Source organism: Betta splendens, chromosome 4, assembly GCF_900634795.4.
Source record: "Betta splendens chromosome 4, fBetSpl5.4, whole genome shotgun sequence".
NCBI lineage: Eukaryota > Metazoa > Chordata > Actinopteri > Anabantiformes > Osphronemidae > Betta > Betta splendens.
This window is the reverse complement of record NC_040884.2, coordinates 7,469,806-7,494,802: the sequence shown is the minus strand read 5'-3', so window position 1 is coordinate 7,494,802 and position 24,997 is coordinate 7,469,806. Positions and strand designations below refer to the sequence as shown.

The window sequence follows — 24,997 nt, the reverse complement described above, 5'->3', positions numbered from 1 at the left end:
ACAGAACAGCGTGCGACTCGGTCTTCCCACCAGGGGAAAAACAGCAACAAAAATAACACTATCAAATCCTTTAATGCTGCTTTCATGTTTGGGTGAGCTCTTCGCCCTTTTTTTGGATGGAGTTGTCTCTTTTATCTGGACGTGCTCCCCTCAGCACCAGGCAGCTCGTAGGTCCACACAAATATGAAACTGTATAATACTAACTAACACCAGAATTAATTTAAAAATTATACATATTGGTTTTTCAAATGAAGCCCAGCCTCTTCCACTCACAATCCACTCTCTTTCTGTCTGGCTCAGTTAGTGATACATTGGGAATTATTGCTATAGTCTGGCAAGTACTGACCGGTTCTGTATCATGCAATAAAACCAGCGGGTCAGAGCAGGTTGCGGCAGTTTGAAAGAAAGGAGTCGAGAGGCAGAGCGAGATTTAAAAATAATCATGGTTTATAAAACCCAGATATGACAGGATCACTAAAGTGTTTACAGAAATACAAATACCATCAGGAAAACCATCATAGAACAGTGTTATACATTCGACATGTACAAACTACTCTGTAAAAGGGACGCGGGGAGGATGGTTCAGACTGTAAGACATTTTCCTTTCTTGAAGTCTTTTAAAATCACATTTAGCCACAATGTATTTATTCTATTATCTTTTCTGTATCTTATCAAAGTAGAGCATCCATCTACCAAACCACAGGTACTATCACAGTCAGCTAGATTAGAGGAAAACAACATCGAGAGAGGGGGAGGCTGCGCACACACCAAGCACTAGAACGTTAGAGCAAGCAGTGAGTGTGTTTCACCCATGATAAAAATGGAACGTCAGGGCTCTTCGCCGCCGTCCTATCGAACACAAACCGTACGATGAACCCTGTTAGCCCCGCGCGCCCGTGAACGCACCGTGGCCTCTTAAAACGTGTGTTCCCCCGCAGAGACGCTTCCAGCTGGCGTGAACAAGCATCCCAGACCTGCTCCTGATGCGAGCGCAGGCGGGTCTGAGAGCGCTTTTTCTGCAGGACGCTTCACGACAGACGCAACATCCACGTTTTCATGCACGTTGAGAAATGTACAAACACTTGGGACAGCTTCATGACACAGAAACCAGCTCCTGCACGACCCCTGGACATAAACCCTCCCCCTCCAAAACCACAAACGATACCACCGGTCACAGTTTACATTTCTATTGATTTTTTTTTGTCTCCAGTTTTTATACAAACACGTTTTCAACAGATTTATACATGAAAAAAGTGCAGGATTTTGTGAACAATCAACAAAAAAAAGCTCCTCATCACCTACAAAATACTGCCTGTCTGAGCAAAAATGGCAACGTATGAAATCAACCATTGTTCCAATGATTGCTAATATACACATGTCCAATAAATTAAGATCTATGTACAATGTAAAACTCAAGCAGCATGCAGACAGAACAACAGCTATTTTACACGACCATCTGCTGTGGCGTTGTGCTCTCTGACACAAAGAGAGTGTGTGTGTGTGTGTGTGTGTGTGTGTGTGTGTGTGTGTGTGTGTGTGTGCGTGTGCGTGTGCGTGCACGCGTGTTTCATGATCTGCACCTGTTTGCACTTACAGGTGTTCAGGTAATGGACGGGGACGCTTCTCATCGTCTGAGCCCTAACGGATAAAACACACTTTATACTTTCCAATAAATCTTCGGCTCATTGCACACAGAAACTTCTCAGTCAGGTTTGTGGGTGTTTGTTCTTTGACTATGTGATGGAGACACAGCGTTCCCCACGGAGAGAGAGCAGAGCGAGGACGTTAAACAGAAAGAGAAGAGCGAATCAGCCCATAACCAGCAGCTCCTTGGATCCCTGAACTGTTCTAGTTCTGCGTCGTTGTTAATTCTGACACACATCAGCTAGCGGTAAACTAAACTGAAAAGCAGTTGTAAACCCGTCAGCTTTATGCTCCACCTTTGAACCCTGGCTCTGTGCTCTGTGTTGAGACAAACAGCTGGCATCTGCACACGATGGCCAGTAAACACAAATAATAACACTAATAAGCACGAGTGGGATATCAGGCCTTTCTTCCTAAAACGGTGGTAAATTAAATAAGGTATTCGAACAAACGCTTGGCTCCGTGACCTTTGACCCTCTGGGGCAGGTTGGACAGACACAGCTACTCTGGCAACATTCATTTATAAACGCGAAGCTTTGGCGCTTTATGCAAAAAAACAGTGGCCACTTTATTGTGGTGCACAGCTGCTCTGCCATGAAGACGATCCCACATCATCTCCATCATTCCTCCGTTTGTATTGAAACACATCATATAAGGAGGCGTTCCTTAGTGCTACACGCACCTTCAGTAGTAGAAGCACATATTTTTTTGAAAAACCTGAGAAATGACTGAATTTGTGGCAGAGCAGCCGTCTCACACCAACAGACGAGGCCGGAGTGGGGACCGAGAGCTATGAGCTCGTTAATCACGTGGCACGAGTCCAACTAAAGCAAAAACATTCCAAATATTATAAAATACATCCATTATCATTGTGTGAACACTCAAATTAGCCTTAATAGTATGAAGACACAGACGTACTGAACAACTACAATTGAGTAATAAATGCACGTCAAACCGTATTAAGTTGATCCTAGCACAGCGTCACAGGCTAAAAATCTCTGAATGGAAACATCCTTGTTGTGTAAAAGTGGGCGTTTGCGTATCAAATGCACTTTTCCTGCAAATGCCTCCAGGGCTGTAGTTGTACACCGACGTCAACTAAAACTAACAAACAAATAAACAAAGAAGTATAAAAAGAATCAACGAGTTGAAACCAGTTGATTAGTTGCGATATGCTGCGTCGTGTGCAGAGTCCTTCCTCGGGATTCTACTGATGAGTATTTAGTCTTTTGTTTGGCTTTGACTTCTCCCTGTTGATCCTAGAGTTAAAAAATGCATGTAAACAGTAAACAGTCGTCTGGAGCCTGTAATCTCCTCCTCCACAGACGCACAGGACAAAGGAAAGGCGGGTCTAAAGAAAAGTCTCAACACAAGCGACACCTACTAAGAACGTCTGTGTCAAACCGAGAGGAAAATCCCAGGGCGGCGTGTTTCCAGGCGCGTGCAGCTCTTTTCCCTTGATGTCTGTCCATCTGATACGTCGTGTATGTGCTTCGCAGGGTGTGTTTGTGCAGTACAACGTGTATTCTATACTTATAAAGACCGAACATACTCACAAGCAAGTACGGATGAGGTAAGTTTATCAAGGCGAGGGCGAGAGCCTCGCTGATTAAAGGTTGAAGGTCACTACACATAAGACTGAAATGGAGGAGGCCCGAGGTCCTTATAAGTATAGGGTTTATCTGTGTGTGTGTGTGTGTGTGTGTGTGTGTGTGTGTGTGTGTGTGTGTGTGTGTGTGTGTGTGTGTGTGTGTGTGTGCGTCTAGGTGCTGACTCAGCTGAAGGCTTCGTCATCCGTGTCTTCAATTAGCACCTTCGTGTCCTTTTTCGATCTAGAGAAGAGCAGAACAAGCTGATGAGCCTCAACGTATCAAACGAACACCCATGAAATTAAACCTCATCACTATTTGTACATTTCATGTGTTGTTTGTGAGTCATTTGAAGCCCAACGGGCCTTGGATCCATACTTACCCCCTGTGGTCTGTGAATAAAACTACAGAGAACTGTGCTCTTACTGTGAGGAGGACAGCAGGGGGCGCCGGAGCGACAGGCTGTACGACCGCTTCCACGTCTTCTTGCCCGAGCGGTTCCGGACGCCGTCGTCCTGGTCCATCATCTGCTCCAGCAGCGTCTGGTCGTCGGCGTTGAGCGGCGCCACTGAGATGTCCCTCACCGCACGGAACTCGCCACAGTTGTTCAGGTGCTCGTTCTCCAGACGGAAGAAGTTCCAGACAAAGCGCCTGGAATAGAGAGGAAAACGATGGGGATGATAAAAGGCTAATAAAAGGTCAGGTCAAGGTCACTGGAACCCACCTGAAGACCTCAAGTGGAGCCAGCACAGTAGCTATGATGTCGCCCACAGAGTGGATCTTGGTCATTGTAGTCAGAGAGATCTGGACGGTCCAGGCGAAACGCAGGATCACGTCCTCTATGATGGCACAGTAGTAGTAGGCCTGAGCACAGAGGAGGCAGCGTTAGTGTGTGTGTGTGTGTGTGTGTGTGTGTGTGTGTGTGTGTGTGTGTGTGTGTGTGTGTGTGTGTGCGTGCGTGTGTGTGCGTGCGTGTGTGTGTGCTACACCTTGTGTGGGTAAACGATCTCTTCTCGGAGGAAGGTGTTCTCTCCAGCTCCGCGGTCGAACAGCCCCCAGTCCATGCGCAGATCCCAGATCAGTGTGTACAGGGAGCTGATGATCGAGAACACGATGAGCAGGTAGAAGAACATGTCGGCGTCCGAATGTCCTTGTTCTGAAAGAAACCCACAAACACAACTGATATCAAATGACACTCGAGGCTTTTCAGGACAATGTCACTTTCACACATTGACCACTAGAGGGCGCCAGACTCCCGCTTGATTTAATGCATGTGTCATAGCAGCGATTACAGCTCAATTCGAGTATTCAGTCAGTTCAGTCATAAAACAGATAGTGCTTCTTGCAATGCAATTTTTTTTTTTTTTTTTTTTACAAAATCTGTATTTGCAATCGCCACATTGACTGCCGTATGTTGTAGGGCGGCTATAATGAGACTCATCATTAGTTGATGAGTATTTAATAAGCCGTGTTTGTTCCAGGTGCCCATCAGTCACACAGAGCAGCCCCCGGGTGTCCCCACAGATCAGTGGGTGTGATGGACCCGTCCCTCAGTGGGCGCTGACGTTTCAATCGGCACCTAGCAGAGTCACGGCAGCCCCAGACAGGCCGTCGTTTGTTACAGTCACCGCTCCCTCCTGCTTAGCGCCAACGAGACGCCAGGGAGCAACACGGGGACATAACAGAGAGTTACTGCTGAGCTATTGTGTCAGCGGCTGCATCCATTCTTCCAGGGCCACACAGAGCGTCCCAGCCCGGGCCGAACACAGTCCTGCACAATAGACCCTTTCCACAGGAGAACATCCACCGATGTGCTTCCTCTGGCTTGTATTTAACCCTTCACCTTTCTGGTTAGCCGCCGGGTCGTTAGGCGCTGACACGTGGTGGAATGGACATTGATCAGACGCTCAGCAGAGGCTAACGCTGGTCACACGCTCAGCTTCCAGCGGTCTTTTCTGCTGCCGCTCTCCGGAGGTTAAACGCTAGTACAGATAGAGCACTATTCAACGGGCCCATTTCCTACTGATGGAAACAAGTTTAAAGCGTGACCAATCAGTCCCTGCCATTAGAGTAATTTCTCATCTGTTGCCATAGTAACATAATCCATCCCGGTTTGTCTGAATCGTTTCAGACGTCTCTCGTTTGTTAGCAGTTACACAAAGAGTCATTTCCCACTGTACAGTCAAGAATAAGTAGCAAATATTAAAAGAGCGTTGAGCGGAAGGAACAAATCTAAATACATAAATATGATAATTGTGACACTGTGCTGTTCCCATTTGCAGAGGAGGCACCTTCATCAGTGAAGGTTAATTCAGCCCGTGTCTGGCTCCATATGTGCATATATTATCTGCAGCTTCACTCGGCGTGTCTGGCCTCAGCGAGGGGTGAGCTTCAAGCAGAGAGAGCAGCAGGTTCATCTTCACTGGCTACGCGTGCGTTTGACGGAGGACGCGGCTGCGGTTCCTCCCCTGACCATAAATGAGACATCAGTACATGAAATGGAGTTATAAAGCCTGTCAGTTCTGCCCTCATCTCTGTTCCAGTGGAGTCTGATGGACAAGTGGTCCAGTGCTGGACCGGTAATCACCCCCCCCCTCTCCTCTCTCATGCTTTTCCCCCCTCTGTGCTCAACCTGGTCTAAATTTACTCATCCTTCACCGACTCATTTCCACCTCTCTGCACACAGGCAACCTCTCGCTCAGACCAGTCAGACTAATGCTTCCCTTCGGTCGGGGTTGTTTCAGCTCATGCTCATCTGTAATGCCATCAGTGTATCGACTTGGTGAGTTTTTCCACATTCTTGACCGCTCGTGTTCGTAATCATCCCCCTCCATTCCAATCATCCTTTGTCTTTCTATTAGGGGCCTGTGCTTTTCTCGCGCACCATGCAAGCTGCTCCTCACATGGGAACCTTCCCAAGGGCTTACATCAGCATCAGCATCAGCATCAGCATCAGCATCAGCATCAGCATCAGGCCTGTAACTCCTCTCCATCTAAAACGGCAATGAGTCTCAAACTACTCCGCATTAGGCCCGTATTGATCCTGAGTAAATTATCCACTTCGCTGCAAACTGCATTTTGCAGATTTAGGGAACTAAACCAGGAAATCCTCCACCGTCTCCTCAGTTACAGTCCTCCGAGCATCTGCTGAGGTTACGGTTTCATGGCTGGATGCAATCATCAACGGTGGACTTTCTTTGCTGAAACTGCATCACAGTTTGACCGATGAAGTCCAGACAGGAGACTGTGGCTCAAAACCTACCAGGAACAGTAGACAGTGAACACCACTTAGTCCTCTGCAGGGAAACTGATGGGTAATTTGTTCCACTTATAAGCAGCTTGATTTCCTGGAGCTAATCGCGTCCTGTTCCAGGAATGAGCCCGGTGGCGAGGAGGTGAGGTCACGCAGTAGCCACCGGGGCTGCGATGAGCTTATCAATGAGGGTGACACACACACACACACACACACACACACACACACACACACACACACACACACACACACACACACGTGGGAGCTCTGCCAGATGCTGACCGCCGCTCCACACACACTCAGCTGGATTCTGACAGATGTTGGCGAGTGCAGTTCAGCAGCCTTCATGTCCAGACTGAAACTACAGCAACGTTTGGGAAAGGCTCATTTCTATTGAGCTATATCTACGTTTAGCAAAAACATTTATTTTTGCCAGGATGTGAATCTTTTCACCCCAGGCTGTGTCTCTAACCATCCATTCATAAACCATGTGTGTGTGTTAGCGTGAGGGCACGTCTGCCCTCCCTCCCTCCCTCCTCTTAACCAGCGATCAGTCTTGGTCTCCATTATCACGCAGGATGAAAGACAGCTTCACACAGAATAACACATGAAGAGAGGCCATTAGTCGGCGGGTCCACCGGCCTCAGACCAGAGGAGGAAGGAGGATATGGTTTAATGGACACTTTCCTCCAGAGCTGGACCAGAAGAGAGCGAGGTCTGTCTGTCTGTCTGTCTGTCTGTCTGTCTGTCTGTCTGTCTGTCTGTCTGTCTGTCTGTCTGTCTGTCTGTCTGTCTGTCTGTCTGTCTGTCTGTCTGGGTACAGAAATAGGCCCTTTTCTAGCATTGAACTGGCGAATAAATATATAATGTGGCAACATATGAATGAAAAATAATGCTCCATAAACTGTGTGGGCAAATGTTTGCGATGGAGATCTGACTCCCACGTCTACGTGATCAAGGGATGTGATTATCGGCTGGGCGCCGGGTCTCTGAGCGTGAACCCCTTTGTGATACGGCCTCAGAATAATTACAGGCTAATTGCGAAGCTGTCAGCAAGCGTGTGACTTCGTTACGGGAGCCGCTCTCCGTTCCTCTGATTCTCCTCTTCAAACCTTTTTCCTGTTGGATCTCAGATGGGAGATCTTTCTGTTCTGCCGTGCTTCGTCTCCTCTCCCGCCGTGGTGTCAGAGCAGAACCTTGTTTACCTCCATGCTAAAATCCATGGCCGCCGTCTTACCGTTGTGCGTAGCGTAGAGCGCGGCGAAGGTGACGACGAAGAAGGTGGTGGAGTATTTGCCGGCGTTGACCAGGTGCGGGAACGCCCGCTTGGTGTCGCGGTAGCGCCGCAGGCACTGGATGAAGCGCAGCCAGGCGGGCAGACACTGGATGACGGCGCGCAGGCCGTACGAGTAGCTGTGGCACACGAAGTCGGCGGCGCCTGCAACGGGAAGGGGCCGGCGGTCAGCGCTTGTTTTATTCCCCCCCCCACCGTTTCCACGGCGACCTCGCCGCCCCCGCGCACCCCCCCTCCATTAGCCTCGCGTCACTTGGCTTTTGTGGTGTCAGAGAATGAAATTAAAAACATATTTATGTCACGTTTCCTGCGAGGAACCCGCCGCCGCGGTGGCCTGTTTACGGCCAAACACGCTTTTAATCACCACCTCAGGATTTAATGCACCTGATAAACAGACGTTTATAGCGAGCTGTTAATAATCGGATTCCGAGCATCTTCCCCGCAGCTCTCGCGTCAGTGAGCGAGCGAGGTTCCGTTTCTTTTGGACCGAGCGCTCACCTTTTCCTTTGGGCAGCAGGCCCTGGTTGCTGCTCCACTGCAGCTCGAATATGTAGAAGCAGACCAGATACTCGAGGTCCATCAGGACAAACACCAGGGAGTTGAGCTGGTCGGCCAGCCAGAAGTCGGCGAACTCCACGCGGTGGAACGGCGCCGTGAACACGCGGAACTGGGAGCAGAGGAGCAAAGGAGCTGTTAAAAATGGAAAGCTGGAAGACTGCTGTGACCTTTGTGTGAAGGCGGACAAGAGTGGGACCGAATGAGCCGTCAATTAATCAGCGTAAAGCAGCTGCAGTGATTAAAAGCTGGGACAAACCTCTGCTAATGGTCTGACGCCACAAAGGGACCAAGCCTCCAGAAGAACCCACCAGAACCCGTCAGGACGCTCCGCTTGGTTTGTTTGTGTCACCAGGTGTACGACACCGGCACATGACTGCCTATACTGAGCGCCGGCCTCTGTGTGTGATCTGGCATATGAGTTTTGGCAGGAGCACAGTTATTGAGCGCGCTTCGTAAAACGATACAGCGATACCTCCCTCCAGGCTCCAGCTGACATTCAGGAGCCACGTTGCCTCTCTACCGGCCCCGGAGCCCTCGTACTTCACCTGCGCCGCAAAAACGCTTACCAAGATTGATTTTCTTTACGCGTATCAGCTCATTATAGGTTCTTCTTGACCTGTCAATCAAAGTCGGTATCGATCAAGGGGCCGTCTCACTCATAGTGGCTCTGAGTAGATGTCTGAAGGCTAAGCCTGCTGCAGATTTCATTTCCTGAGCAAACAGCAGTGATCCCCGTTGTAGCTTTGCAGTTTGCCCTAAGATGAAATGTACACTCTCCTGTCAGCTGCTCATCATCGCGCAGCAGCAGCAGCAGCAGCAGCAGCAGCAGCAGCAGCAGCAGCAGCAGCAGCAGCAGCAGCAGCAGCAGCAGCAGCAGATTGTTTGCATCAATAAAACTACAGTTACTAGTTCTGTGGAGGCTGTTGTGATAATGAGTGAGACCTGCAGTAATTATGAAGCCGCGCTGGAGCAGGGCTGAGGAGAGCCGCTGCAGACTGTGGGCGACTGTGGACGAAGAGACGGGGCCGCTGCTAATGGGGGGAGGGAGGAAGGGAGGAGAGCCAAAGTGTGAGGAGAAAAGGGGGGAGGGACCAACGGGCCCGAGAGCACAAGCATACTGATAGATCTATGCCTGTAATGATTGCACAGTCACAGCCTCCACCTCCCCTGAGACAAGGCTGCATCCTATTATCCTTCAACCCTGCTCCCCCAGACCCACCCCCCCACTCCCCCTCCCTCCCGCAGCCCTGTAGCACCGCTTAGACAAAGAATGGAATAACATGGCAGGGTTTTGTAAACATGAGGCTTTAGATCGAGATCTGAATAGGACATGCATTCTTTGTGTGAGACAGATACGCACTATTCAAATTGTCCCAGTGGCCTCACACACTGGCACAATGCACAAGATACTTCACATGAACTTTGATTTATTTGTTCAAAGCTTTTCTTTAAATATTGAATCACGGTTGATCTGATAGTCTACGTGTCTACAACTAAACATAAGGTCTGCTTGATATATTCTAATGAATAACAGTTCGGACTGACCAGAAGCTTGAGGAGCCAGAAACGTGATTTGTAGTAGCAGGTTTTCAGGGGGTTGATGAGGAAAAGCACCATGAACCCGTAGAGGACGAGCGGGTTGATCTGCATGGGAAGGTGGAGGTACTCGGAGTACAGGCAGGAGAGGATGCTGAGGCACCACAGCACTCCCAGGAAACCAGCAATCTGCAGACAGACCAAGCACAGGACGCGACTGACTCATCAGAAAGACTCTCAATGTCCCTGGATCAAATAAACAGTAAAAATAAGCCGTGGTTCTGATTTAGCTTCTAGGTCACGTTCTGGGCACAGAAATAATAAGCCAGTCTGACCTCAAACAGGTGCTGGTGAGAGAGGTTGTTTCGGGGGTTGATTTCAAAGATCAGGACATGATTGACTCCGGCCTTCCGCCATCCGTAGGTGTTGATGCCCAACAGGAAGAGGAACTGGATTAACAGGAAGCCGCCGCGATAGATCCGCACCAGCGGCCACATGTTCTCGTAGCGGATGAAGACGGCCCCTGAAACGTGGACACGAGTGAAGCGAAGCCATCTCAGGCTCCAGGTTCCTCCACCCACAAATACGAATGATACGCGACGTCAAAGAGGGATTTGACTCACCAGAGAGAACGAAGGCGACGGCGAGGATGATGAAGAAGCCACAGTAGAGGCCGACGCGAAAGGTCGTCCAGGCCAAAGCCGGCTGAAGACGAAGAAGAAAACGTGAGAAGCGCCTCACTAGAAAGTTACTTTGGCTCCTATCATCTGCTTAGATGTATTTATTACACGCATGACTATCAAGGAAGTGGTGAGATCAATATTCATCCAGTAAAACTGAAGTCAGACATGACAGTAATTAATGCAGTAATAACATCAGATATAACATGAGGGAGCCATTTTTGAAAAGCATCTGTTCAACAATAGAAAGCCTCTTATTAAATCAATACTGAGGCTCTTATGGTGTCTCTCGCTCTCCTCCATGTTCCTCCCTCTTTGTGCCTCTTTCATAAGAGTCGCACCTTTTGTCAAAAACACAATGCAGTCGGAAAAATGCAAAGGTGACTCCTGCTGGAATTTTTTTCGGGTTGAATTGACGCGGCTGAATCGATGCCTCGTCTGCGTTTTCAGCCCCGTGCCCAGCGACTACTTTGCTCCAGTCGTGTTGTGTGGTACCTGAGCTGCTCCCAGTGGAGGAACCCTCAGCCTCTTCATGGCCCTCTGACGATCCCCTCCCTCCAGCTCCGTGGTCACCAGAGTCTGGACACAGTGCAAACACGACCTCTCAGTTTCAGCTTTTCTTTCCTGCCAGTGTGTGTGTGTGTGTGTGTGTGTGTGTGTGTGCGTGCGTGCATGTGCGTGCGTGCGTGTGTGTGCGTGCGTGTGTGTGCGTGTGTGTGTGCGTGCGTGTGTGTGTGTTTGCGTGTGTGTGTTTGCGTGTGTGTGCGTGTGTGCATGTGTGCGTGTGCGTGTGTGTGTGTGTGTGTGAGCACCTCTGTCTCAGAGATGAGCTGTGTGATCTTCTTGCAGGTGTAGAAAGTGGCCACCTCCACGTGACCGACGCGCCAGTCGGCCCCGCGGGACGTGTCCAGGATCTTGTCATGCTTCTTTAGGATCTTACGGAACCCGGTGAAGTTCAGGTTCTGTTAATGGCGAGAAGCAAAGGACCGTCACACAGCGGACAGACGGGCCGGGGGCCTCGCATGCATTGCACGTGCTGAGACCTGGTAGTTCTGGAGCAGGATGAGGCTGAGGTAGAACTCGCTGAAGGCCAACTTCAGGTCCTTGATGTTGTGGTGTTTGCAGCGCTCCTCCTGCGACATGTTGAACATGGTCTTGCGTTTGCGCAGACTGGGCGGCGCCGCGCTCTCACGTTGCGCGTCCAGGGACGACTGCAGCTCATTTTGCAGCGTGGCGAAGCGTCTCTGGGCTTCAGCGAGCTTTTCTACGGGGAGAGGAAATACGTCTTTAGGTTCTGGAGGACGGAACCACTCCTGTTGCACAAAGGTTGACTCACAGACGATTGTTAAATGTAAAATTAAACCCAATCAGTGCGTTCCTCGGCCTGTTGCTGACCTTCACACACCCACAAACATTCTTTAGATATCACACACTGTGGCCTCACAGGAATGAACACAGCTCCTCTTTGACTTCTAAATTAGCAGTAGCCCTTCTGTGTGTCCACACAGTGCTCAGATGAACCTGTGGAGGTGTGAGAATGTCCACATTGGATTGATTGAGGGATTACAGTGGTATTTGATCTTTATGAGGTAATGAACCTGAAAGGCAGCAGGTGCAGATTTTCATGGGAATGTTCAGGGGCTTGTTTTTTTTCTTCTCAGCGTTGACAAGAACAGAAGGTGAAAGGCCTTTTCTCTGCAACCAGTGCTGAGCAAATATATCTCCAAAAATATCAGTGTGTTTAACCTACAGTGATGAAAAGTGCTGCCCGACAGGCTGGACTTCAGCTCAGTACAGCAAAATGCCTCTGAGGGGCCACAGACCTTTATCAGATTGAAATACAGAAAGAAAGAAAGTAGAGAAACAACATCACAGCTCCTGTCATCTGAAGAGACAGCAGCTTTTTCTCTGTATAATAATGTAATTTGACTCTGCTGTCTAATATAATAATTATAATAATGCAGAATAATTTTTAACTACATTATTTATTTATTTTTTCTTCTTTTTTTTAATTCAAAATGTTCTTTGATCTGAGACAAGGCCTTAAACGTGGCCATGCTGCGTTGACACAGCAGTTTGTTCAATCCAAGTTGTCTTTGACCAGCTTGGTAAATGAGGTTCATTGGTCCACCTCCTAACAAGGCCGGCGATTATTAATACAGCCTATGCTTAAAGGTCGAGCATTCATGTGACAGTGATGCGTCATCATAAATGTGCCAGTGAACCTTGGCCCCGTGCTGACCCGGGGAGCCTGCAGTTCCACGAGCTGCCCCCAGAGGAAGCGCTTTCTGTCTTGGGAAGCTGAGGGCCACAGGGCAAAACCTTCTAGCAGAATCCCAGAATATATCACAGCTCCTAGCTCAGGTTACACCACACACACCCTTGTTCCCTGAAATACACGCACTCAGGCCTCGCCCACGGCTTCAGTCGAGTGGCCAGGATTAGAAATGAGCCACTAAAGCTTTAGAAAATCACCAACCTACAGCATCTGTATGATTGAAGCACAGAGTTTACTTGAGGATAAAGGAAACGTTGGTGCAAAGTGGAAGTCGCACTGCAGCTGTTATAGTTCTTCTCTATCTAATCCAATCCAATCACTCGAGCGCTCAAGTGTAACAGGAGCAAATAAATACCTGAATAGAACGTGTTGATTTTCAGTAGCTCCTTCTCACACGTCTGGAAAAACCTCTCCTCAAACTTGGCGTAGTACCTCTTCACCGTGTCTTCATCTGTAACTGGAGAAACAAGAGCATGGACGCAATGGGAGAAATTACTAGTGATTCACAGTTAAGTCATGGGTCACTCGGCTCCTCTTTGTGATTCCTTTTCACACAAGCAGCACAGTCGTACAGTAACACGGAGCAGTTGAAGCGGCGCCGGGCTCGGCCAGTCATCCAAAAGCCGGCGTGCTCTTCGGCCCTGAGACAAACAGACTGATTTACAATTAGATCAGCAGCTTCCTCTTGTCTCTCGTCTGTCTGACAAACCCTGCGTGTCTTTTTCAGGATCACCCAATTCAATCAGCATTGATGCTCTGTCTCAAATAATAATTTAAGCCCTGCCAGGTGTCAGGTAGCCACACACACACACACACACACACACACACACACACACACACACACACACACACACACACACACACACACACACACACACACATCCCAGAATAAATGTGTTATGTTCAGTCTGTCACCTCTGTTTGGATGTTAAAACTATTTTCAAATGCCTAAACAACAAGAAAACAGCATTAATGGACTCAAGGCTTGTCTAAGATGTGTTTATGAAATAAACACAGGATTTGATTAAAAATAGTTCATATTCCTTCCATAAACTAGAGCAGTGTCACCAGTATCTTCATCCTAAGCTGAGTGAAAAGTGATGCAGGTTTCTTCTCATGTCAGACCAGAGAGAAACGTTGGTTCAACCTTGTAAACGTCAGCTATTATATGAAGTGAACCAAGGCAGCAACTGCTGGATGCAGAAGCTTTTTATTCCACACAGTAATGGGAAACAGACGCCCCGGGCCACAGCCTGCCAATATCACTGCCCTATTCACACATGGTTGGATGCAGGACCCCGTGAAAAGGTGGAAAAACAAGTCGGGTTTACTGGGAAAATGCATGAGAGTCTAGCACAACTAGCGCCGCGATCAATTATAAGTTAATTAAACTGTGTTCTGCAGGTGGAACAAACTGTAAAGAACAGATCCTATGCGGCATAAAATAAAAAAGACGATGTAGATGCTGAACTGCTTAATCAAACTCTCTATATGTTGTTCAGATGCTTTGAGAAGATCCTTCAAATGTCCAAAACAGGATCATTGTCATAATGATGTCTTATAAAATAACGACACAAAAAAAAGGTTCCAGTTAGGCTCAACAGTGACTTTACCTCAGAGGAACCACAGTACGTGGTAGTTATAGGACTAAGTGGGTCACATCTAAATGCTAGAACAACAGAAGCATCAGGGTTGGGCCAGAGTGGACCGTTACTGCTGGAAATCTAAATTACCTGGTGATTCATACGTTCCTCAGGCCTGTGAATTAGGTGATGCTACTGTCTTTATTAAGTGAATAAGAGTCATTCAGTTTGTACCGGACTTTTTCAGCCCGACCACCACCCAGAGCTCAGCGTCCTCAGCCTGTGCAGTAGTGGTTGTGTCCAACGCGGTTGTTTAGTTCGACCTGTAGCTCAGCAGCGGCCGGAGCTGTGGACTCACTCAGAGCAAAAGGTTACGCCGCTAATGAGCACATGAATGCGACACAGGAGCTCAGAGCGAACTGGATCTGCTGGATCCGTCCTCTGTGAAGATGCTGGTTGTGAACCCTCTAAACACGAGCAGCCGACGTCGCAAACAGCATTTAATTCTGATTTGAGAGACGTCTGGTGGCATTTTCCCCCAAAGCCTGAAAATGTCAACCACGTAGCTGTAATCTGTTCCATTCCATTGCAGCTTTCTGAAATCATTAAAGAGGTGCCACCGTATTCAAACAGTAAAGAACCTCCACTGTTCTGTAACAAACATCTGACAAACGTGGAACATTTCTTTGCACGGTACAATATTTACTGCTTTTAAAGTCTTCTTTTCATTGTGAGGCTCAATCATGCGTTACTTTGAATGAAATGCAAATGATGCAGTAAGTTATAATTACAAAAACCAGCTATTTCCCCCACCTGCACACTGTCTAAGATGAGGCTGGACTGGCAGGAGTGCGCTGTGCTGCATCAAAGCGTAGACGCGGGTGCACTTTCCAGGTAGGAGAGAGCTCTGAAATGACCCTGCAGCCGTTCCCCTTTGTTTCCTGCTGACCCGGTCCACTATTCAACACACAGCGTAGGTGTGTGCATGTGTAGCAGCGTATGAGTGAATGCACACATCTGGTTCACGTGTGTGTGATGTGCGGGAACAAAGCAGCGGCTGAGACTCCGCTGCTCCTCAAACATCATTCAAGCAACGTCTGCACAATTGAGCAGCATTAATGTCTGATAATCACATCGTCTCGTTTTTGTGTCTGTCTCTTAATTTGATCCGTGGCTGCAGCATAAACACTTGTGACAGCTGCTCCTCCCGTAACGCAGTGTGGGTCCTCATTACTGCCAGTGTGCGTGGATGACAACAGCCGTGGTTTCCCAGATTCCAACAGTGAAATCAAAGTTAAATGAGAGTTTAGAGACAGTGTGGAAAAACAAAGGCTTCAGCAGACATTCTGCAACATTCTCACAACATTCACAAGCAACTTCTCCATAGTCCACGCCACAGTGTCATTCAGACCACAGCAGATACAAAGGGCCCGGTCCTCCAGCCATGTGAAAAGGTCTCCTCCCCTTGCGGAGGTCTCCCGGCGTTTATTTATTATTTATATTTTATTATGGTGTGTATGTGTGTGTGAGGCCGAGCCAAAGAGATCATGATAGAGCACCACAGCAGGGAATAACAGTTCTGTCCCTGAAGGGCTGTGTGGTGATTTACGGCTCTGTTTACTGAGTGTGTGTGTGTGTGTGTGTGTGTGTGTGTGTGTGTGTGTGTGTGTGTGTGTGTGTGTATCTCTTCCTATGGCTGTGTAAATAATACTTAAGGGTAATGCTTAGAGTGAATGAATGTTGGGGTGAAGGTTAAGTTCAGCCCGTTAGTCGTTAGGGCTGAGCTCAGGTTAAGGTGCCAGCGAAGGTATCACACTGATACGTGTCCTCACCACTGCAGTGAGAGCAACATCTGTGTCCTTGTGTACATATACTGTCAACCTTGAACAATAGCAGAGTATTCCTGTGTTCACCTTATGATTGGACACCAAAATCAACACTGAATAAATGAACAGCGCCAGCAGCGTTCTAACATGGGAGGTTTGTGATTAGCGTAGCAACATGCTAGGTGAAGTGTGCAGTATGTTGGGTTCATTCACTGCTCATCACTTTCCCAGACAAAGAATTGTGCTGGTAGCTGGAAAAACAACTTTTGACCTGCGGTGTTCCCAGGGCGCCATGCAGCACCCCCCCCTCTCCACCATCCCCGTTTTCTGTAGATTGAATAAATAAATGATGAGACAGCTTCCCCAGAACCCGGCAGTCACCCTGAACCCCCCCCCACACACACACACGACCTCCAGCTTCTTATATTCCCGTGCAGCCTTTCCATGATTCCGCTCCATAGAAGCTGCACATAAATCCTCCAACGCCGCCGTCGGTGAGAGACGCTACACCGACCGACACAAACACGGCCTATCGCTCGCTGCGTTGTGAATGTGAGCGCCGTGAAGCCGACAGATTTAGCTACAGCAGACCTGTTACGAGAGGAAGATGAAAAGACGCCGAGGAGAGAGAGAGAGAAGGATGATTTCCTCCGTGTACAGATCACACGCAACATCACACTTTATGCTGGAGCCTGGAGATTAAAGACACAGCGTCCATCTACCCACAATCCTCTGAAACAAACAGGCACAGACGCAAACGCAGTCTATTGCTTTTAATGGCACCTCGCTGAGGGACATAAAGTCTCTTCTGATATCATGACTGTCAGGGGAGCTGAGGAGACCATTACGATTACGTTACGATTGCTGCTGTACAACCCCCCCCCAACAGGTGTAAATCACAAAGGCAGAGAAAGAGCTATAAACGAGAATGGACTCGTCTCAACTGTGCGTTAATATTAATCTGGAGAGACCGAAAAGAGCGAGCGCTTGAAAAACAACATCAACATCCTGCAGTGCCAGACCAGGCAACACTAAAACCAGACCCCCACCCCCCCTCCTCCATCTCGCCTTTTTTTCTCACTTATTCCCATTCGACCCTCCAGCCACAATTAATTCTACCAATCATCGCTCTCATCGAGGCCAGGGGAGCATTAAGAATGCACACTCACTGGGCTAGACTGCCATCCTGGGAGGCCCGGGGGCAGGAGGAGAGGCGAGCGGAGCTCCCAATCCATTGTCTGCTATTTGTGCTGCCACACTGCAAGCTAAGCATCTCCGAAAAGGAGTCCTCTCCGGCGCGAAGGCGACGTGGAGCCGAGGATCACGTATTCAACACATCTCTGAGAGGCGTGAGGGTGAGTGCAATGGAGGCACCGAGTGAAGGACGGAGGGGGAGACGTGTGTGCAGTACTGTATGTGGTGGGTATAGAACCAGCAGCCAAGTGAATGCTTGATGAGGGGAGAGGAGGAAGAGCCAGATGGGGTGCGAGATGATCCCGTGGACCAGAGGGAAAACACAGATCACACCACCAGAGTCAGTGACAGCGGCCAAAACACGGGGCCGTCAAGCTCAATGCCTGGCACAGATGCGTTTGAGAGGCCACGGAGGCTCCGAAGCTCAAAGTGAATGAAAACTACGCTAATAAGTAGGAAGAAACCTTCAATGTACTGTAGAGCTCATGTCGCAATTACCTGAGTGAGCTCCCAAACCAGTGAAAGTGCACTAACAGGCAAAGTTTGTGAAGTAAACTAGGTCATGTTTGTTGTAACACAGACTCTGTGTTTTGCCTAAAAGCACGCGGGGAACAGTGTGTTTTTGACTACACACTCCACTGCTGAGGAGCACGGAGCACAATGCGTCCCGTCAGGCCTGTTTCACGCCTGACGCCTGAAACCAGGCCTCTGTTTTGAGCCAGCGAACGACTGGGCGAGAGTGACTGAAGACTGGGTTTGAGGGTGGAACTGAGGTCGCTGCCATGGAAATGATGGCAAAGTTAATTATTGCCACCTAAAAGTGAAATGTCAGCATGCGTCCAAGCAATTCCCCGAGTTGCTCCCTGTCTTTATCAGCTCCCTCCGTCCTCTCCTTCCTCCCAGACTTCTGTCATTCTACTAAGCTGCTGCTGCAAAGCGTTATCTCTGACAGTCAGCACGCAGGGAAAGTCTGGCCGGACCCCCCCCCCCCCTCCTCCCTGCACCACACAGGGCCTTGAAGATCAGGGTAGATTTCAGCATCTCTCTGACTCCCACTAGGTACAGTAGATACCGACGGAGGGAAGAGGCAAACCGATAACAGCGTGAAATAAAAGCCGTGTGATTCATCGCGTTGGAGGAAATGTTCAGTCATTTCTCTCAAACTTTGTCAGACAGACAAGGATCCAGGATACTTAGGCTAAATTAGCCTGTCTAGTTTAGGGCCGTTATAACTAAAATGACACGTATTGTACAGCTGGTCTGTGATCAGCTCGTCTAATATTTCATATTATTACCACACTTTCATAAACAGTTTTCAGCACCTCCAATAATCCGTTGGCGGCAGCCTAATAAAGGATGTGCACGAGTATCGGTGTCTCAGTATGCAAACTCACACACTGCACACATCACTTACAGGAGAAATTGAAGACAATCCAATCAGAGGAGATCGGGTGTGATACGGATATGAGAGGGAACCGCTGCTGTGCAGCGTCTAATGCGGTGTAAGGTGACTCCACCACGGATCAGGACATTCCAACGGAAATACTAACTATTTAGCAATATCCGTTAAAATTTAATTCAAAACATTGTCCAGTTAAAAAGGGAATACTTCTACTTGTAATACTTGCGGGTACTTTGTTTGTTGAAGAGTGACGCGGTGACTCCTCAGTGACAGCTGAGCACCGTTAATGAAGCTGCTCAATTACGCACGTATCTGGAGGTGTAGGAGCGATTAGAGGCCCCACTGTAAACACCACAGCCCCCTCCACCCGTAATCGATGGCTTAATTCTGTCCTGCTGCACAGCTTCTGTCTCCCGTGGATGACGATGAAGGAGGAGACGGCGGAACGCGCGGGGACCAGGAAGCGACAGCTTAACCCCGTTTGTCAGGGCCTCGTTACACGGTCACGGCTCGTTAAGCCAACAATGACGCTGACGCTCTGCTGCCAGCATTATGCAAACATGACTGATATTAATCACCATGCGGGGTGCGGAGGGAGCGCTTGACGCCTCATCTCAGAGCGGGAGCGAGAACGTGTCCATCGGCTCGCTGCCGTGTCTCCGTCGTTTCTTCTTCAGCTCTACTGGAGGCACAGTGTATTTTTACCTCCTCTCGCGCCCCTCTGCTTCTGTTTTCCTCCTCGCCAGGCTTCCTCTGCTGATCTATATGCAACCGAGCGGAAGGAACATGCAGCATCCTGGGCTGGAGACACGCAGCGCGTCCTCGGTACTGAGGCCAGAGAGGACGCCACCGGGACCCTGCTAAAGGCTGCGTGGGTCCAGACAGGCTGACGACAGGCAGCACAGAGCTCAATGAGTGTCCTGTAGCTTTTTCAGGACCTTACATCATCTACATCAGCCCCACTGAATTGTGGGTATTCGTTTTTCACACACAAACCGGAACATTGATCAACCCGACAGATCAAATGTGATTAATTGATGGAAAACTGAAGTCATCAACGTTACAACACGAACATTAACATTTAGTGAAATCACACATTGACACCTGTAGAATAGGAGGACGAGAAGAAAACAGGAAAGAACATGTGTTATTCAACGCTGCCCTCAAATCTAAAATGGCCATCGTGAGCAGAGCCGCTTTTTGTGGCCTATAATAACAAGCCGCCGCCTCGTCGGAGGAAAATTGCTCCTCCATTTCGGCAGCTCCACGCGCGCGTGAGCCGGCGTGCACACAAACGCACCAGGGGAGCGGGCGAGTCGGCGCGGCGTCGGAGCGAGGATGCCCCCGTCCCACTTTTGAGAGGCGGCTGCTGGGAGCGACATTGTCATTATGGACATCTCCCTCCGCGCCCCTGGATCCTGTAGCTATTAGCAACGAACACCGGGAGTTGGCCTCTCCTCCGCTGCAGCCAATTGCTTTCGCATCTCGGTGCGACTGTGTGTGCATGCATGCGAATGAGCAGGTGTTCCTTTGTGTGTGTGTGTGTGTGTGTGTGCCCGTGTCTCTGCGGGGCTCTGTGATAGCAACATGATTGAATGTGTCTGTGCTGATTATTTGATAAAATGCGGCCCGCTGTTCTCGATTTATCAGCGCTTTATTCCTGTGTTGAGACAAACGTTTTGTACCGAAGAAGAGGAGGAAAACACACACGTTTCATGCCAGGCACAATGCACAGAAAACTGCCAAGCAGAAGGAAGCGGTCAGCAAAAATAATCAATAGGTGTTGATTAGGCCCACTCAGTACCTTTGTATTGCATGGCAAGCAACAGCCCTTTTTCTGTGTGCCTGGAAATCAATAGTCTGATCTCGGGGAGGAGAAGAAAAGAGCAGCACACACCGGCTGACTGTGAAATGAGACTAAAGGAGAGATGGCCGGAGAACACAGTTCTGCAGAAAAGTAGTTCCAGCTCAGCGTCTGACGAGAGAAACAAATCCACGCCTTCATCACAAGACCAGTACTGAGCGTGTATGAAGCATCCTTTCAATGAAATCACACCCGGAGGCCAGAAATACAATGCCCTGCTCATGGGCAGGAGTCAGTTCCTCCGTCTAGACTCCTGCAGACAGACCTCAGATTTGACAATAATCTAACCTTTAGGTCGACATCGACACTTTACAGAGCAGAGCCAACGCTCCAGGCACTTGTTGGAGCCGTAACATGGAAACGCTCTCACACGGAAGGCCCCGCTGGGAGAGCGAGTGTATAAAAAACTCCCCTACCTCCTGTCTGGCCTGGAATCTCTGAGAGAGTTTTAAGAAAATATCACAGAAACACAACCTCAGGCAATTTGTCTCACCGAAATTTTATGACAGAGCCGTTTATAGAACTAATAAATCTGAATAAGAAAGTAAACCAAATTATTAATAGACTGACTAACATGAAAAATGTAGGAATTTGACAATAAATTTTCATGTTTACTGTCACAGAATCACCAAAGGAAACATGCATTGCTCATATTTCCCTCATCTCACCTTCTCTTCTGGATTTATATCTCAGGGCAATCGTCGCTGGCCTTAATAACAGCACCTAGGACCTTCAAACAAACACGGGCCCCTCCTTGTAGCGCTCTTTGGATGAGAGCCCCTCCTTGTGCCCCCCCGGCTGTTGATGGATGCGACAGGGACGCCGCCGTGGCAGCTGGGGGCTCTAGTCTGCCTGATGGCTTATTCATTACACCGGGCTTCAACTGTCCTTTAAGGGCCCTAAAATGCCACGGAGCAGCGCTGTGCTCAACATAAACACCTTCATTGTGAGTGATGTGGCAGTAGGAGCCCTGCCGGATCCACAAGTGTGGACCCTGCTGCTCGGTGCGGCACCGCGGTTACACAGCACGGTTTATAGATAAACGCGGGCATTTATCTTTTTAGTATCGCAGCACAAACGTCTGACTGGTGTTTGTCCGTCCGCCACTAATAGGAAGGTTAATATTCTGCTCCAGGCAAATGTCTGTTAATGTTTTACTGATAACAGCCAGAATGGACTCACAGGTTCATCTGGTTCGTGTGTTTGTGTGTGCGTGTTGTTATTGTGCGACATAATATCTGAGTCTGTTTGAAGCGTGGCGTGTGCACATCTGAGCTCCTCTGTGTGATTTGAATAGCAGCGCTGTCAGGGCGAACGACATGTAATCCTCATGCGAGCAAGGATTCATGAATAGCGCATGATAACGGAATAACACACATTTCTTGTTTAATAATAAGACAAATGTTCACACAGACGATGTCGGAGAAAGTGTTTGCCCGTGTGGTGCTTGAGGCGAACACGACTTCAGGCAGTAAGCTGTAACTTCATCTGAGAGCATTTAAATAACATTAGGCCCCACATTTAAATGTGGTACTGCATATAACAGGCTCCCCCACTGTCTGTCTATTAACCATCCTGCAAACAGTGGCGCTGACAGTACAAGGGTCCTGTGTCCAGCCAGGCCAAAGAGGAGTGATTACAGCACGGGGACTCTGGCCTCAGGGCTGGCGGGAGATGGATAGAGGCCGGGAAGCGTGAGTGACAAATAGGATGTCTGCTCAGAAACGGTGATACAATGCCGGGATAAAGAAAACACGGTTGATCAGGGTCAGTCGTCCCTTTAATGGCCTTTTAAGGACTAAATGATGAGCTCCTCCTAAAGGCTGCGCTCCTCCAAAATGCTTTGTTTTTTAAATGAACCCTCCTCCTTTAATCTTTGTTTCTTCTGTTCATTAAGGACGAGGGTTTAGCTCCTCCTTTGAAATTCCTAATGAGGCCTCGTGTGTTGCAGGCATGTTTCCTGTCTCGGCCTGGTAATGAACACGGCTGCTCGGCGTATTACCATGGATTCCAGATGTCAATCTAAAGCATTCTATTATGTCCCTCTGGAAAATCCTTAACAAGAAAATCCTTAGCGTGATTTCACGTCTTATTACACACATTAGCTAAAGATGAAGAAAAACGCAACCCCTTCAACCAGGAAGCCTTTGGGAATGATGCACGCAATAATGTACAGGTCCATCACATTATCTGCACAGAAATTCTAAATTATTATTATGATTTTTTTGTTGAATATCAGAATTAATTCCCATTGTTATATTGTTATTAAAATAAACAGATAATTAAGAAAACTAATACAGTTTGTCTTAGTAAGATGATGTCACATTCCTTAGTCTGTCCAATGCAGTTTTCAGTTGACAATTATAAAACATTGTCATATCTTAAGTTGTTGTAGCTCACAAACAATAAGTTGTTAAATAATCTGAACAACAAACATGCCGATTTGTTGGAGGAAGGACTCGGTTCATTGTCAATGCAATCTATACTGTGTGACACACCCAGAGCTCCTGCAGAGGCCTGTCTGTGCTGACCTTTTTTAACAGGGACCGATGGGGCTGCTGTGTGATATTAGTATTCTAATGTCATTCTGATGCTGGTTAAAGGACACTGGTGCCAACACTGAGCTTTCCCAGCTTTAGTTTTGTGTGTGCGTGCATGCGTGCGTGTGTGTGTGCAGTCATCTGATGTGTTCAGTCATCTGACATGAATGACAATGAATGACAATGCCACACAAGGTCAAAGGTCAAACACTGCTGATAAAATGTCCATATTTCAGCTGTTGTTCATCTGATCAACGGAACGCACACACACACACACACACACACACACACACACACACACACACACACACACACACACACACACACACACACACACACACACACACACACACACACACACACTCTCTCTCTCTCTCTCTCTCCATTCCTCATCCAACTGAGGGGAGATGAAAGAGGTGGTAGCTTTGGTTGGAGGATGGGAGATGAGGGGAGAATCGTTGGATGTAAGAGCGGGTGTAGAGAGCGTAGGCGATTGACGAACGGACAAAGACAGCGAGTTCAGAAAGATCCCTATTTGTGCCCAAAGCCACACTTGCAGACACTAATAAAGGTGCCACCACTGAATCATCTCTCATGTAGTAATATTTTAATATTAATAACGCTGTCAAACATTTATCAGAAACTGTACGTCTATGAATGTATGCAAGCATGTAGGTGATGCTCTAGCAGTCACAGTATGTCGTATTCATACAGCGTCGAAGGCTTAGAGACAACAGGGAGAAGAATGGCAACATGGTGACAGGATCCAAGCCTTCGGTCCCCGGGGCCACACTCGTAATCGCACCAAAGCTAAGCTGGTGCAACTGCTGGTGTAACAGCCACTGAGAGCGTCTGCCTGAGACAAGGTTGTTACTGAGCAGCAGAACAAATGTTCCCCTTAAATGCAGGCAGCCATAACTAAGGCATAACTAACAGGACGGAGAAGAAACAGACAGATGATGCAGAGAGCAAACGTGAATAAAACCATGTGTTGCTGAAACAAGTCTTAAGATGGATTTATGATTCTCTGCCAGCGCATTGAAGCATTAAACACAGAGGCGACACGCAGAAGGATGCTATGGGTTAGAACACGATGTAGAAGCTGAGAGGCGACACGCTAAAAAGGTGTCATCTATTTCCATATCTAATATCCATTAATCGCTAGTGTGACAGATTCCACAGAAAAAATATGCAACAATGCAACAATGCGGGATCGATTTCTCGCTGCAGTCCTTCAAGCTAAAAGCATCACGCTGAGGGGTTTTCAGCTACGTTTAATCTGCAAAAACACTTTTGCTGGAGCGGAATTTACATAATTGTAGCACTTATCACACCATCACAGGGAAAGTGAGTGGGGCCCCGCCCAGTGAGAGAACGGTTGTCAAGGCAACCGAGGCGAGGGTTCAGCGGGAGCGTGTCACCGGCCTTGAGAGACAGAGAGGGAGCGGCACACGCAGGAGTTGAAGGGAAGTGGGTGAGTTTGTTGTGCGGAGGGCACAGGTAGGTGAAGTCAGAGCACATCATCCCACGTGCAGCGAACGGCGACGCTCCACGCTGATTCTGGCAGCAGATGATTAGGAGCCAGCGTGATGGTCCTCTTTAACTACAGCTCAGTCGCGGAGAAGCGTCTGTTTATGCTCCGCTGGCCGCTCGACTGACCACTGGGCACATTAAGTGTAAAGAGTTAATCTACTTTGTTGGTCCATAGATGCTCTGGCATAAATCTCATTCCCTGTGTGTTTCCATCGCTTGTTCT

At 48.4% G+C, this 24,997-nt stretch overlaps 1 protein-coding gene across 1 annotated transcript in view; it reads right to left on the bottom strand.

Moving 5' to 3' along the window:
- Positions 1 to 425: 425 nt before the first annotated feature.
- xpr1a (xenotropic and polytropic retrovirus receptor 1a) overlaps positions 426 to 24,997 on the bottom strand; it is a 39,435-nt gene continuing 14,863 nt past the window's right edge. The window contains exons 3-15 of the mRNA XM_029149576.3: positions 13,188 to 13,289; positions 11,598 to 11,818; positions 11,367 to 11,516; positions 11,050 to 11,133; positions 10,498 to 10,579; positions 10,210 to 10,397; positions 9,884 to 10,063; positions 8,279 to 8,447; positions 7,724 to 7,924; positions 4,223 to 4,389; positions 3,958 to 4,097; positions 3,660 to 3,884; positions 426 to 3,476 (exon numbers count right to left, since the gene is read on the bottom strand). Coding sequence (XP_029005409.1) covers positions 3,419 to 3,476; positions 3,660 to 3,884; positions 3,958 to 4,097; positions 4,223 to 4,389; positions 7,724 to 7,924; positions 8,279 to 8,447; positions 9,884 to 10,063; positions 10,210 to 10,397; positions 10,498 to 10,579; positions 11,050 to 11,133; positions 11,367 to 11,516; positions 11,598 to 11,818; positions 13,188 to 13,289 — 1,967 coding nt within the window. The 3' untranslated portion in view covers positions 426 to 3,418. The remainder of the gene's footprint in view (positions 3,477 to 3,659; positions 3,885 to 3,957; positions 4,098 to 4,222; positions 4,390 to 7,723; positions 7,925 to 8,278; positions 8,448 to 9,883; positions 10,064 to 10,209; positions 10,398 to 10,497; positions 10,580 to 11,049; positions 11,134 to 11,366; positions 11,517 to 11,597; positions 11,819 to 13,187; positions 13,290 to 24,997) is intronic.